General features: G+C 37.3%; 1 protein-coding gene across 1 annotated transcript in view; it reads left to right on the top strand.

The window, feature by feature from the left end:
- The window catches only part of ly75 (lymphocyte antigen 75), a 209,950-nt gene extending 200,913 nt beyond the window's left edge, over nucleotides 1–9,037 (top strand). Inside the window, exons 34-35 of the mRNA XM_039757470.1 lie at nucleotides 1,866–2,039; nucleotides 5,265–9,037. Coding sequence (XP_039613404.1) covers nucleotides 1,866–2,039; nucleotides 5,265–5,449 — 359 coding nt within the window. The 3' untranslated portion in view covers nucleotides 5,450–9,037. The remainder of the gene's footprint in view (nucleotides 1–1,865; nucleotides 2,040–5,264) is intronic.
- Nucleotides 9,038–15,529: the final 6,492 nt, after the last annotated feature.

Below are 15,529 nucleotides of genomic sequence, written 5' to 3'. Positions count from 1 at the left end.
CCTCAATGGCTAGGGATATATGAGTCTGACACTGTCATCTAACATTGGACATTTTCTGACAAAATGAGAACACAACGTGCAGCTGTTGCACCTGACAGAGTAACCCGTTTCATTATAACTAGTAACATCCAATAAATGCCTGTATTGCCCTTTGAAATATCTCCCACATTAGTGAAAGTATTTTTCTGATGTGATCATAGCATACTTTCAAGGCCTTTATTTTCCTGTGTCAGGCCTCAGATTATAATGGATAAGATTAATTAATTGAAGGTGTCATTGTTCTAAATGATAGTGGCACCTCACATGATGTTCTTTTATGACTGTGACTTGGGTCACTGCAGATGACACAGGTTTACAGAGCATTTTTCAATGATAGCATTACAAAGACATACTCTATTGGTAAATCAAAATGATAGTTCTTGGTATCAATTTTCCCCTTAAGACATTTTGACAGAGACATCCGTTCTGATAGTTATCTTGCATTGTGAATTATGAATGTTATTTCCTGACTATTCAATAAAAGTTACTTTGTTGGGTAAGACCTCTGTGGATTTCAATGAGATAAAAAGCATGAATTTAAATGTTTATACCAGTGATACATATTCTTGGTAATTTCTTGCCTTTAAAATGCATACATTTGGCAGATGTCAACTTAGTTAATAAGTGTGTGATGTGAATGAGTAAGTGCTTGAATAAGAGTGTACAGGAACGAACAAGGGAGTATGTCTGTTAATGAGCATGAAGTATGTTTATGTGTGTGTTTGGAAATGGGTTGAGTTACAACAGGGAGTGGCCCAAAAGAGTCCTTTCTCTGTGGTAATTAGGCACCAAGTAAAAGTCTTTTTATTGACTCCTGATGTACTCTATTCTTTAAGGACAATGTTATGTGCAGAACACACCCAGAATTATGATACTATTTCATTGCTGAAATTCAAGTAATTTACAGATTTACAGTGATTTATATTTGTGTTTATGTATACAACAATGTACAGTAGCCACAAAAAGAATGAGGAAATGCTAACAAGACATACTTGGTCAGCCAGTAGGACATACCTATTGCTGCAGCTGTTTCTCTCAGTAGTGGAAGGGATGTGCATTGCACGAGTATCCAAAACCACAATCTTCATTTGATCTATGTAATGACACACATGAAGGGGGACTGTGCAGAAAACAGTAAGGCCAAACTTGTCTATGCATAGATTCATCTCCCTGCCAACAAATGTGTCGTTTAATTGAGTTAATTAGAATAAAGTGAATGAATTTATATCAAAGTCTATATCCACTCCGTACAGAGTAAGAGAAAAATTCTAATTTTTGCAAATACTTCAGAAATTTGTATTGCTCAGAGATGTGCCAAGCACATAATCAACTTCCATCTTTCACAGAGAAAATGTTGACATGCTTGCTACAAAAGAGTAGAGCTTATAAAAGGGAACCGTTCATTCAAAATGTGCCAGACACACACAAGCACAATATATAGCATGCAGTATAATGACTGTACTGTCTGTTTGTTTTATTGGGTACTTGTGAACTCTATACAATACAATACAATGTCCACATGAGTAGGTTCTTATTAAAGTAACTGTCTTGTGCAAGTAAAGCACTGTATAAGGAACACATAGTAACATATACAGAGTTACTTTCATGCTTTACATACGCAATATTTATTAAAACAGTCAACAAGTATCCTGCCTTCTAGGTGCCTTCTCCACTGTTCAGTATAGGGTTTTGTAAAAAAATCATTCCATTAAAACATTTTATGTAATTATAGTGTTAAAGCTGTTTCTTTTGCACCTCCTTTGATGTTATCCAGTTTTCAGTGTGTGCTCTAACTTTAACAGTATAATGTATTGTCATGTTTGTAGGTAATCCAGACAGCTGGATCGATGGCTCAGCCCTCTCCTTTTCTAATTGGGAGGCAAACACAACAAAAGTGAACTCTGAAGCAAACTGCACTGTTATAGTTTCTACGAATGGAGTATGGATAAACATAAACTGCAAGGAAAGTCGCAGCAGGGTTGTCTGCAAAGCTCCAAAAAGTCAGTATTGCCTTGCAAGAATGTTATTTATGTGATATAACTTTTCTGATATGCATTAATAGTATTTAGTAAACGTAGTATGTCAAGCAACAGTTTTCATCACTGTCTTTTTCTTGAAGCCATCAAGACATATGCCTGAACATCTCTTAAGATAAAATATTAATTTTTAATTTTAGTCCTCGCTATAGCCTTTAAGATTTCATTATTCTCAGTGCAGCAAGACTCAACAAATCATAACTCATTGGAGTATGTATGTAGGTTAGATTATGCAAGTTCACAATCAGTCTCTCGTTACTGTGTAACACACACAGTAGTACATCATCATTCAATCACAATAAAAATACACAGTCTCCAAGATATACTTGTTAATTTTTGAAAAGTTTTTGATACATCCCATAACTGAGCCTGCATTCTTATTTAGTTTGTTGATTAAGTGCACCTCTCTTGAAGTGATATTACTGACCCAGCAAAACAGAGCACAGAAAATCACACTCGCATAGTTGCAGAACATATAGAGGATGACACAACCCACATCAAAGGAACACAGTGTCCTGAAAAAAAAGAGTCTGCTCTGCCCATTCTTAGATAGTTCTAATGTGTTAGTAGTCCTGTCCAGCAGGTCACTGATGTGGATCCTCAAGTACGTGTAAGAGTACACCACCTCTGCAACCACTCCCTGAATAGTGAATGGGCAGAGAGGCTGTTTGTCAATGACCAGATCTTGTTTTGGTGTGAACTTGCAGACAAATCTCTTTGCACCAAGAAATAAAGTTCTCCACCTGACTCCTATATATATATATATATATATATATATATATATATATATATATATATATATATATATATATATATATATATATATATATATCAATATGCCCCATTACTGCAGAATCGAATCAGAGAATTTCTGCAAGTGACATGACAAAGTTCTCCACCCAACTCCTACACCCTGCCTTATCCAAGGATTGCTATTACACACCATTAGTGCAGAATCATTGGGGATTTCAATAGGTTGTCATGGCCTGGTGTTATAATTATAGCCTGAGGTTTACAGGGCGAACAGAAAACAAGGCAGGTGCCTCGTGGTGCTCCAGTGTTTGTCACATCCATATCAGAGACACAGTTATTATAGCTCATAAACTGTGGTCTGCCCACCAGATAATCCATTATCTTGCATGCCATAAGCTCATCCACTTGCATATCCCTGAGCTTACCCTTTAACAGGGATGACTGGATAGTATTAAAGGCACTGTAGAAATCAAAAAACATAATCTTCACAGTGCTTCGATCTTTGTCCAGAGAGGAATAAACATTGTTGAGCAGATAGATATTGAATAAAACCTTAATTTATCAGCCTTATGTAATTAATAACTTTGTAAATATTGTAATGTTTGTTTATTTGGAAAGTTGGCTATAATTTGAGAATATAGGATTTGGTGGACCTCTAGGTGTGGTATAAAAGCATACTCCAAGTGTAGCTTACCTGATTTAGCACTGTATCTTCTTACAAGCCCTGTGCTGATAGACAGTTAACCAGCTCACCTCAGTGACACACCCCTTATCCGTGTAAAATAGGGCAGTAAATTAGAGCGCTCTGTATTAAATTTAATTTTTAATATCAAAAATTAGTGGGGGTATAAAAAACATACACAAACACTACAACATTAAACAATCCATAATGTTTCACCAGTCAGGACCAACATTGTGCCCACATTCCAGACATTTTCCAAATTCCAAAAATGATTTTCACTGAATAGTGTTGTTCAGAATTATGACTGGACAGTATCTGCCCTTAGTTTCAGTTATAGTGATTCTGGCACATCTGCTTTGGAAAAGAAGCTGCACTATTTGTGACCATAGTTAAGGATAATGTATACTGTATTATTTTAAAGGCAAATTTAACTTTTGTAGTTTGGGCTCTTTTCAGTTTTAAAACAAAACGATAAGGTAGATCCAAAAAATGTATAATGCCATTTTCTGTTATAGCTTCAAACAGGTATTAGGTAATTGTCATGCAAACTAAAACACAATCACCATGCTTTGCTCTTATAATCCCCTCTGCTGCTTACTGCCATCCTCACCACTCACATCCACACACTGTAAAGCCCTGTTATGTTATATGACTTTTCAAATTATTTTCAATCGCAGACTTTGTTAACAATCTTAGCAAGTCAGGAGTGGTCATGGCACACACCCGTGACAGCTAGTTGTGTAGCCTGACATCCCTCACAAATAGAAGAGAGGCTCATTTGTCTGATGTTTTGTGTTTTATATATTGCAACAGAGTTGAATTAAAAAAAAAAAAAAAAATTGAGATTTCACCTTAACTAGCCATACCTGCAAAACATTCACACAGCACCAGCTCTGTCAAGCAGTATGTTAATTGGCTGTCAGGAAAAAGGGGAAAGCTTGTGATACTTTGGAAATGTGAGGCTATGCTAGTAAGTCTTCCAGAGTAGTCTTAATTCATCATCTTCTCCAAGAATTAGTCGTGTAACCCCACATTCTCAAACAACAAGATAAGCAACTGCAGTCATCCCCTCCAACTAGAAGTCATGTAATGTGACACAGGAATAATGTTACTTTAAATGCTTGATGGTATTTATGTTGTTATTACTTTTCATAAGTAGTTATAACTTCCAATCTTTTGTTTATTTGCTATTTATAGCCAACTGTTTGCTGAGGTGTTTGTTTAAATTTTTAAAAAATCAGTCTGTTTTTTTAAATCGATAGGAAACCTTGTACTAATGCATACTTTACAGCCTATTGTTTGGTTGTGAAGTGACAGTGCAGTTTTTTAAAACTGCACTGTTTGTTTAAATATTAATCAAACTTTTTTAATACAAATGTTTTAAAATGGTACTTTATCCCATCTCCCTGCAGCGGGCAGTGCCATTATAACCGATTACTGTTCACTTTTTTTTTTGTTAATTATAAGAATGAGATAAAAGATCTACCAAAACACCCCTATTACTGAAAACCTGAATCTAGCAATTAGGGATTATGGGAAACACGACAACACATTGTCTACTCATGTAAGATTTAATGCATTTTTTGCAGCTTGTAATAGTTGTGAACACACTTATGTTGAGCATGCAAAAAATGGGAATGCTGATGTTTTATTAAAATTAGTCCTTCATTACCAGCTTCCCAGTAAACATAGTAAGAAAGACACGTAAATTGTAAATGCTGTGCCTTACTTAAGTCTCCTTTTTTTTCTCTTAGGAATGGAAAATGCATCTCTCATTGTTGCCTTTCTTCTGATTTTCTTCATAACAGCTATTGCTGGAATACTTTTTTATGTCTATAGAAGAAACAGGATAAGGTTTTCCCCTTTGTCTTCAACAATACGCTATAAAAGAAGCTTTGACGATATGGATACCACGAGTATATTAACAGAGACAGAATAAAGAATTAAAATTATAAGATGCACTGCTGCTTATAAACAAGCAAGGAGAAAGAGAAAATGCACTTTCTTTTGTCATCTTCCAACCAAAGTACCCAGTTACACTTACTTTTTTTTCTACACAAAAACACATTTTACAAAATATGTTAATTAAGATTTTGTTTTGTTTATACGATAGTTGACTACAATGTTGAATCAACAATAAGAATAGCCTAACAAATGCACCTTAATTCTTATAAAGGATAAGTTTGGTATTATTCAAGTCTTGGTTATTTTTTTAATTAATGTTGAATATATTGATTTGCCACATGAAACTGTGTTCTAAAGTGAAGTATTCATTATACATTTAAAAAAAATCCCTTGCCTGAGTTTGCTTTTTAAAATCTTAAAGTGGGGCTTAAGGGTCAGGGGTCCAAACGTAAAAGCAAAAGCCTTAAAACTTACTGAATATGTCCACATATGAATATGCTTGAAGGTAGAAAGGTTTCAATATAAGAAAACATGCCTCTTCAGTGTTTCTGATGCCTGCTTGTGACAAGAAGATTAAATTGGAAGTAATAAATTTTACCACAGGTTCCTTGAGGCAAGCATACATTTTCAGATTGTGTGTCTGCTCACAGCTGTCATCGGTGGTAGAGTTTTCAGAGGTGCATCTATGCTCACCGTAGCTTCAGACTGCGTATATTCCACCCTTCTTACTCCAATTCTGTTTTATCTACAGTTACAGTATATTATGCTATGACTTGTAACAGATGATGCTCTGGACAAAAGTGTGCCAAGTGTCTGATAGCAGCAGAAGCTGTTAGTTTGCCAAGAAATCCTTCCCATCAAACCATTGTGACTATAGGATCTAAAACTTGTGCAAGCAGCTCTGCACACAGATACTTAAGTCATATTTTTCCGCATATGCCATGTTTACTCAAATAATTTTTTAATATGTAATGCTGGCACACATACAGAATTGCATACAGGCACATTGTTTTATGGCTGATGTGCACAATAACACTCTTGGCTTGAAAATTTAATGTATTCAGTAAGTTTTAAAGCGTTTTCATTTTTGGACTACTGTCCCTTAAAACCTAATTTAAGCTGCACGAACATACATTTTTTTAAATGTATTAAAAATACTTCATTTTAGAACACGGCTTCTTATGGCAAATAACCATATGCTGTGATTGTGATTAAATAACTTTGACCTAAAAAATATGAAACTTATTCTTTAATAAGTTTCTAATTCCTTAAGAATGTCTCAGGTTTTAACACATTATAGTTGCTTACTTGAATTGGGACTCTTGCACTGGTTTTAATTGTAGCTGGCTGATTCTTGTATTTCTGAGATTGAATTTCCCCTCCATTTCCCAGAACATTTTATTTTATTTTTTGCTTTATTTGCTGTAATGCAAATTAATGTTGTATATAATTCTGCTTCAGACAGCAAGGGTGATATAATGTTATTGCTTTTATTTTTTGCTTTGATTGAATAACTTAATGTAAGCTGTCTAAGGATTATATAAGGGTTGTACTTGTAGCAACCATCCACACCCAGCATAACACAAGGGAAACCAGAATATATGGAAATGGTACATTAATAAAAATAAAAATGTAAGGGATCCACAAAATAGAGAAAACAAAGCAGAAGTAAAACTTACTCCCAATCAGGGCCTTCCTCAGTTACACTTGAGCCCAAATCTACCTGTTGGAGTGTAAGCCCACTTATCCAGTTTAAAGTGCCACTAAAGCATTCTTTTCACTTGGTGCTCTTCAGACTTCCCTGTCGCTCATCTTAAATGGGCCCTTAATCTATATTCAACAGTGGCTCAGAGTTCCTTCTTGGGCTTACCCTGGAATTCCATGTGGATGAATAAAGGCTCAGAGGCCACCAAGCAACCGTGCACAGACCCCTTTCTACTGCTTTCTTGAGCCTTCTGCATTCCTTCTTACTTCAAAAGACAACAAAGTTCCACTCTTTACCCTCCAACATCACGTGCTGCCAACTGTTCGGCGAGAGGTGGCTTGATGACTTGCGAGTCTTTTATTGGTCCCTCTCTCGTTTTTTAATAAAGGTTTAATCACACCTGGCCCTTGATGTGTCACCTGCCTTCTAGTTTTCCTTTGGGATCCTACATGTCTGGGGCATCCAGAACACTAACAAGTGGTGCACTTTCTTCCACATTATGGTAAGGAGTGCATTTACATGTACTTTACATCCATGCATGAAGCAGGACAAGGTGAGTCATTTGTTTCAGGCAGAAACCTTGTCTCTTAAAAAGCCCCATTTACATGTGCAAATCCACCTGGTCTCCCTTGGCAAAATGCTCCGATCTCATTAAACTGCACAAAATAAAGTATTAGAATTTCCTGGCCACCATAAATCTGAAAACGAGCATAGAGCCTGGGTCTCACAAGCTTTGTGAGGAATTGCTTTTTAAAAGCAACCTAACATTACTCATTACTTACAAAAAGCCTAATCAAATATGTTATAAAGTCACCCAATCACGCTGCTCCAGCATATCTAAAGCAAATAGCTGGATAAAATCTAAACTTGACATTTTATTAATATGTTTCTGTTACTAGATTGCATGCAGCACAGTGTTCTGCTTTTCTGTGCGATTGAACCTTACAAAGGAGCAGCATGCTGTTGGGATAATAATAATGCAAGTATTTTCACACCAGAAGAATAAATACTCCATTAGTTTACTTGTTACTTTAAAAAGTAATCAGGCTACATAATGCAACTTACTTTTAACATGTCACTCTACTTCTCTCAAGATTATGCTGCTGAGCTTAGCATTGTACATTCAGCTCATCAGCATGATTTCTGAAATACTGAGACTGATTATTTCAGCCAGGAGAAGTTACAACGTGATCACCTGAGCATTTGCCTCAGGAAATTTATTTTTGTAGATGCTTCCACCCTTTTCTACCTGTGGCTGCTGGAAGCATGTGCATAGCTAAAAGAGTGCAGTGGACATGTGCACACTACAAAATTTTTGAACTGCAGCTTGGTTAAGGGTTGACATAGCCAAATAACAATTACTTGTGGAAAAATCTACATGAGTTAGCCTGGTTTCTCAGAGAACAATAACCCAGTTTCTTTGTTCTGAATATGGGTTTACATGGCATTTTCAGAACTGGGTTTCTTTGAATAACCAGGTTATTAAAGCGTCTATAAATGTACTTGATGCACATATCCACTGCTAATGGATGTTTTCTCTCTCTCTCACTCTTAAAAGTTTTCCTAGACCCTTTCCAGAGCTACCCTCCTCCCTGCCTGCCAGTATCTTGTACACCAGTTCTGCTGTCACAGTTCTAAAGATTCTGGCTTCCCTGTGGACATTTCGATTGTAGTGTTTGTATAAAATGAATGCTAAACCAGCTGCTGTTTTTATTTTGTAGAGCCAAAAAAAAAATACTGTATGCATTTATATGTGAATAATACTTTAATGCAAGAAGCCATCATTTAGCTGTACAGATCCTTAGTAAAGTTTTATATTGGTCTTATTTGTAAATATTTTGTTTTTACTTTAAAATAATTTGGAAAATAAAATAAAAAGTGATTTGTTGAGACCGTATTCCTGTTATGCAGGAAAAACAGCGAATGTATTGATTTTGTCTGTGTTGACTGTCATTTTTTGTGACTTGCCGATTAGTGTGTGAGCAAAATCGAATCTTTTAAGCCTTTAGATCTTGTCATGAGTGGCCAATACTGCAACATCCAAACGTAAGGGATGATGATAACAACCAAAACTTACTGTGTTCTTGTAAATTCATTTAAAATGCGCCATTTTGGCAATTAAGTACAAAACTCTGGTATCAAGTCAGCTGTATTTTGATGACTCTGCCTTGTTATTCATCTTAAAGTTAATAGCTTGTAATGAATACATGGACAGTACTGCCTTTCACACATTAACATTGATTGTTCTCATTAGAGGTTTGTAACCTCTTCTGACTAATTAAAAATAGTTTAGCTTCACTTCTAAATCATCACTTCTATGATATTACAGATGTTTCTTTAAATAAATTATGCAGGGAAAAATGTTTCCACTAAGGACTGAGCTGGCATTTTCAAAAAATCTTCATGAGCAAAACTTTCAGTTACAGTATCCTCTGAGCACTGCTTAATATTGTGCAGTATAATGACTGATTAATATGTAATAATTTATGCATTATACAACATGCTTGAAAATGTATTTTTAAAACTGGAATGTTATTTAAGATATTTGGGCGCAAACAACTGTTTAATCATTAATCCCATTCACATAGCTAAACAAATGTACTGTATTTTGGTCTGGTGTACCTTTATTTAAACAGTGTGTTACATAAAACTACAATAGCAAAAATCGGTCTAAGTTCATTTTAAAATGTGACAAATCACAACTCTGGTTCACATTAGAATCTAAAAGCTTGACTGCATGCTTTTCATATTCCTTACTTGTAAAAACTACTAGTCAAAAATCTTTTTTATATTTTCTCTCAGGCCCCTCAATCATGATCAAATTCATCTAATCCAACAGTATCTTAGCACTAGGCAGAATTCCATTCTTCACACAAAAAAAGTTCTCAAATCAAAATGCCAGACCTCTGATCAAAAGGTGGGGGATCAAAAGGAATTAGCCAACTTGGAAGAAAAAAAAAGAAATTAAGGATTAATAAAATTTTAGGTTTACTGTAAACTGAGTCTGATAAGGTGGATTTGGTATTTAACACTAAAGTTATGTCCACAGTACTATTTTTCATTAAAAAAAAACACACAAAATGATCTCCATCCACACCTGTGTTTTTACTTCATTTACACTACAGTGACAGATAACACATACGATGTAGACGTTCACCTACACTGGGCATGCATGCATCTGCAGAAAAATGAAGGATGGCAACACTCTTGGCTGCAAGATTTATTGCAAAAATGCAGCGACTGGTTAATTATTTGCCTTTTCCACATGTATTCGGCTTTCAAACTGTACAAAACACAATTTAGATGCATACAGGTATGCAACACAAAAAGCGCCATGGAAATCAAGTCCTTTGAGAAGGCTGTGTTGGAAAATGCTTTCCTTCTGTACTAGGTGACCGATCAGAATGAGAATGAGCAGAATCTTTTTGTTAAGTTTGACTTGTTTGTATGGAATTTTACTTGTTTTTAATAAATTCAGTAACAAAAAAAAAAAGAATCCGGTCAGGAAAGGGCTACATAATAAGCACAGACAAAATTAGTGTGATTAGAGTCTGTGTTTTTGAAAGTCTTTGTTTTCTCCCATTCACTTTTAAAAGCCATGTCAGCATTTTCAAAAGTATACAGCTTTGGAGTGTGTTCTCAAAAGTCTTTATTTTCAGGGGTTAACCGCACTGGAGTAGTGTGGACAAAAGGCAACAATGATGACTAATAGCTAGACTTAGCATTGTGGACTTAGCCCAAGTTGAACTCTGTGTCATGACCCAGTAAGTGCCACAGTTCACTTTAATCAACATGATTTGTACACCAGTGTGACTTCTTTTTGCATATTTTACAGTAAGCAGCCAAATTGGCCCCGGGGACATCTATCTATTATATAGTGCCTCTCTCATCTATATGTCTCCTGTTATGAAGTCTTCATAGCAGTTATGTAAAAACACTGATTTTCTTAGAATATTCATATTTTTATAGATCAACTTGTTAATGAACCTGGTTCATCCTAAACTGAAGTCTCCAGGGCTCCAGTCTGATCCTTCTCCTTATGCCTAGATCAGACTTTAGAGCTTTCTTCTTTTAAAGTATTTTATCATAGAGCATTGCATGACTTTTTTCACAAAGCAAAGTTACTTCAAAGTAAGGCAGTTGCAGTAGTCACTGTTCGAATGTATTTAAAAAATCTTCAAAAGCAAAAAAAGTTGTTTGTTTTACTTCACACTAATTCTGGCATGGTATTACTCAACACATAAGGAGGAGTATTATGGTGTTTTACACATCCCATGTTGCACTTCACTTCCCGGATCTATAAATGTTCCTCTTTTTAATGGTTAGACCATAACATATTAGTTCCATTTCTTAAACACGCCCCTTCATGATGCATTTTTCAGTTGATTTTCCTACGCCACTCTTTGCTCTTGGTGCCTAACGTTGACTTAAGAATAGATTTTAAATACATCTACAGCACTCAAATAGAATTGTCCTATTCCTGACTCCATTCCAGTGAACTCTTAAACCTAAGATCCCAGACTTAACTGCTGCCATTAAGAAATGCTGTATTACTTTCTGTGGTAAAATGCATTCATCACTCTGAGGCAGCTCATGGTTTTAAATGAAAACAGGCTCTGGGAGGGCATAGGTACACACAGTAGTACGCCTGAGTGCCCCAGGGTGTTGATGAGCTCTTAAAGCTATATGCTAAATTGGCCATGGCATTAGACATATACAGTAGACTGCCTTGGGCTACACCAATTTATATTCAGGTTTTAACAATGGTTGGCTTTCCGGCACCTATGAGAGAGAACTGGTTGATAGGACAGAAATATCTTGGCCGAGTTACAGCTCCATTGTGTCTGCTGCACTAGAAGCCATACACCAACTGATGAGGCTCTACATTCAGTTTCAATATGGTGTAGGTGTATAGGCCAACATAAAAATGCAATATGCGCCAGTGTCTGCTTTTCCTAATGTAATATAACATATAGCAATAAGGGCACCCAGGGAGAATGAAGCTGACTTTGTTAACCGTAAGCAGTTTAATTCCATTAACGTGCAAGTGATTTGAAGCCAAGATGAGACTTACAAACAGAGCCAAACAAGCCCTTTTATGTCAAACCATTAGGCTAAGAACAGGCTGTATGTAGGGCATGGAATTTAGAGCTTTCTACATGCCTGTGTTTTTACTTCATCCAATTACTGACAAAAAGGGATTGCTGATTACGCTGCTCTATGAACACGTTTTTCTTTTTTTTGCTCCTCTAGGTGTTTGTAAGAGACCAATCCTTCAAGTTAATGTTAATGGTAAATTTTCTTTAGTCTGCTTGGCTTGAACTTGAATATAACATATAGCTTAACATAGATAATAGAAGATTCAGTTAACCCCCTATAAGTCATAGAAAATAGAAAGTTCATAATCTAAACTCTGTATGACAGTAGAATAGCCCATAGACTGGTTAGACAGCTAGAAAGTAACAGGAATGGTCAGATAGACATTAAAGGTATGTTGTTTTCTGACTTGTATCCATCCATTTTCCAACCCGCTGAATGCAAACACAGGGTCACGGGAGCCAATCCCAGCCAACACAGAGCACAAGGCAGGAACCAATCCCGGGCAGGGTGCCAATCCACCGCAGGACACACACAAACCCACCCATACACCAAGCACACACTAGGGCCAATTTAGAATCGCCAGTCCACCTAGACACTGGACCATGGGAGGAAACCGAAGTGCCCGAAGGAAACCCACGCAGACACGGGGAGAACATGCAAACTCCAAGCAGGGAGGACCCGGGAAGCGAACCTAGGTCTCCTTACTGCAAGGCAGCAGCGCTACCACTGCGCCACCATTTCTGACTTATATGATAGCTTAATTTTAATTTTATTTTTAACCATTTGAAAACTTTTGTCAGCCACAGCTAATAGAGGTGAGAGTGCTGAATCCAAATCCGGCAAAAGAATTGCTCTTTCACATCCAGATTTTGAGAGATAAAGGTTTACAGTAAAATAAAAAAAACACTACTTTAGAGAAAAAGGGTATTATGTTTTTCAAATTGAAAAAAAGTGTTTTAAATATAATAATTAATTACAAAAAGTAGTCTGTTGGTTGTTTGTTTTTTTTGTCTTGTAATCCTCTGAAGGCGTTTCACAGTAGAATGACCAACAGGTGTCTGCTCACACAGACTCACTTCACTTTCCACTGTAACATCTCACCATTTGGCCAATGTCTTGGTGAAGCATCTCCCCCTGTTCATCAAACACCACTGCCATGTTCTCAGGGAAGAAACTCCAAATAAGTGTGTAGGAAATGAACCTTTAAAGACATGTTGCACCCAAGTGTTAGGTAACAGAGAAGCTCCTCTGCCAGTTCCTCGTTGTTTTCCACCTTTGTATTCCTAAAAAAATTGTGGCACACACTGTATTTTTTTCTTGAGCAAAGGAAGGCAGTGTGTTCTTTTACCAGAGGATTTTGGAGCTGACTAGAGTTAGACACCAATCTTTATGTATAAAATAGAATGTCTGTTTGTCTGCCTGTCTTTTCCTTATACAGTCCTAAATTCTTTGACTGATTTGGACCAAATTTTGCATAGTTGCTCCCCAGGTCCATACGGATAGGACAGACTGCTTTGGAACACAACATTTTAAGCCAGTGGGTCACCATGTTTTTTTTTTGCTGTGTGGTGGGTGTGGTAATGCGCTGTATCAGTACATGCTCCTAACCTCTGTCTCATTCGGACTATCTTACAGACAGACCTCAATATGTTCGTCTTGGGAACTGCAGGTCTGACATTGTGTGCAGCAATACAGGGCGCCGAGGGACTGTACTTTCTCGGTCCTGTTCAATCTATATACGTCAGACTTCCAATATGACTCGGAGTCCTGCCACGTGCAAAAGTTCGCTGATGACACTGCTATTGTGGGCTGCATCAGGAGTGGGCAGGAGGAGGAGTACAGGAAACTAATCAAGGACTTTGTTAAATGGTGCGACTCAAACCACTTACACCTCAACACCAGCAAGACCAAGGAGCTGGTGGTGGATTTTAGGAGGCCCAGGCCCCTCATGGACCCTGTGATCATCAGAGGTGACTGTGTGCAGAGGGTGCAGACCTATAAATACCTGGGAGTGCAGCTGGATGACAAATTGGACTGGACTGCCAATACTGATGCTCTATGTAAGAAAGCTCAGAGCAGACTATACTTTCTGAGAAGGTTGGCATCCTTTAACATCTGCAGTAAGATGCTGCAGATGTTCTACCAGACGGTTGTGGCGAGTGCCCTCTTCTACGCGGTGGTGTGCTGGGGAGGCAGCATAAAGATGAAAGACACCTCACGCCTGGACAAACTTGTTAAGAAGGCAGGCTCTATTGTAGGAGTAAAGTTGGACAGTTTAACATCTGTGGCAGAGCGACGGGCATTAAGCAAACTCCTGTCAATCATGAAGAATCCATTGCATCCACTTAACAGTGTCATCTCCAGACAGAGGAGTAGCTTCAGTGACAGACTTTTGTCACTGTCCTGCTCCACTGACAGACTGAGGAGATCGTTCCTCCCCCACACTATGCGACTCTTCAATTCCACCCGGGGGAGTAAATGCTAACATTAATTTTATTTTAATTTTTTCATTTTATTACTATTTAATTTAATATTGTTTCTTTGTATCAGTATACTGCTGCTGGATTATGTGAATTTCCCCTTGGGATTAATAAAGTATCTATCTATCTATCTATCTATCTATTCTCTGTGTGCTACAGTTTGTACACCAGTGCCACCTGCTGGCTCAGAGCAAGTGAAACATCTGAACAGGCTGAAGGCAGACTAACAGACAAAATGACCAGAGCTTAACTTTACTTACCCAGGCAACAGCATGTGTTGCTTCTGTCTAGTGTAATTTAAAAAGGAGTATCTTGTGCTTTGGCAGAAGGTGTTGGGTGAGGCTTGATCAAGAATGAAAGTGCAGCGCAGCATAAAGGAGAATCAAAGGGTTGTTGTTTAACTCCAACTTTGTCTTTTCTTCATTATTTAAGCACTACGAATTGTCCACCTTGAGCGAGAGTCTGACATGACAGTGTTCGTGGTTACAACCCAGCAAGAAGCTACCACAATTCTGAAGTCAAGTTGAACTCACAAGAGCAGAGACATTGATAGGGAAGGCAGTGTGGATGATGGATGGGACATCTAGCAATAACAACAAGGTCACCGTTTAAAAAACACAGAAACCTTTGCTTTTGTTCTTTAACCCATCTACAGGTATACCCTGCCTACGCTGGATACTTTAGTTAGTAATACATAAAATGTGACTACTTCTATAGATTGCACAGATAGAAGCAGATGCCCTGCTTAACTGTGTGGGGCGGACGTCTGTGTAAACAAACATAGATGGATTGGGCATGGCTGACATGAACTACAAGTGAAAATACCGAC

This window comes from Polypterus senegalus, chromosome 6 (assembly GCF_016835505.1).
Source record: "Polypterus senegalus isolate Bchr_013 chromosome 6, ASM1683550v1, whole genome shotgun sequence".
Taxonomy (NCBI): Eukaryota; Metazoa; Chordata; class Cladistia; order Polypteriformes; family Polypteridae; genus Polypterus; species Polypterus senegalus.
This window is presented reverse-complemented; position numbering and strand designations above follow the sequence as displayed.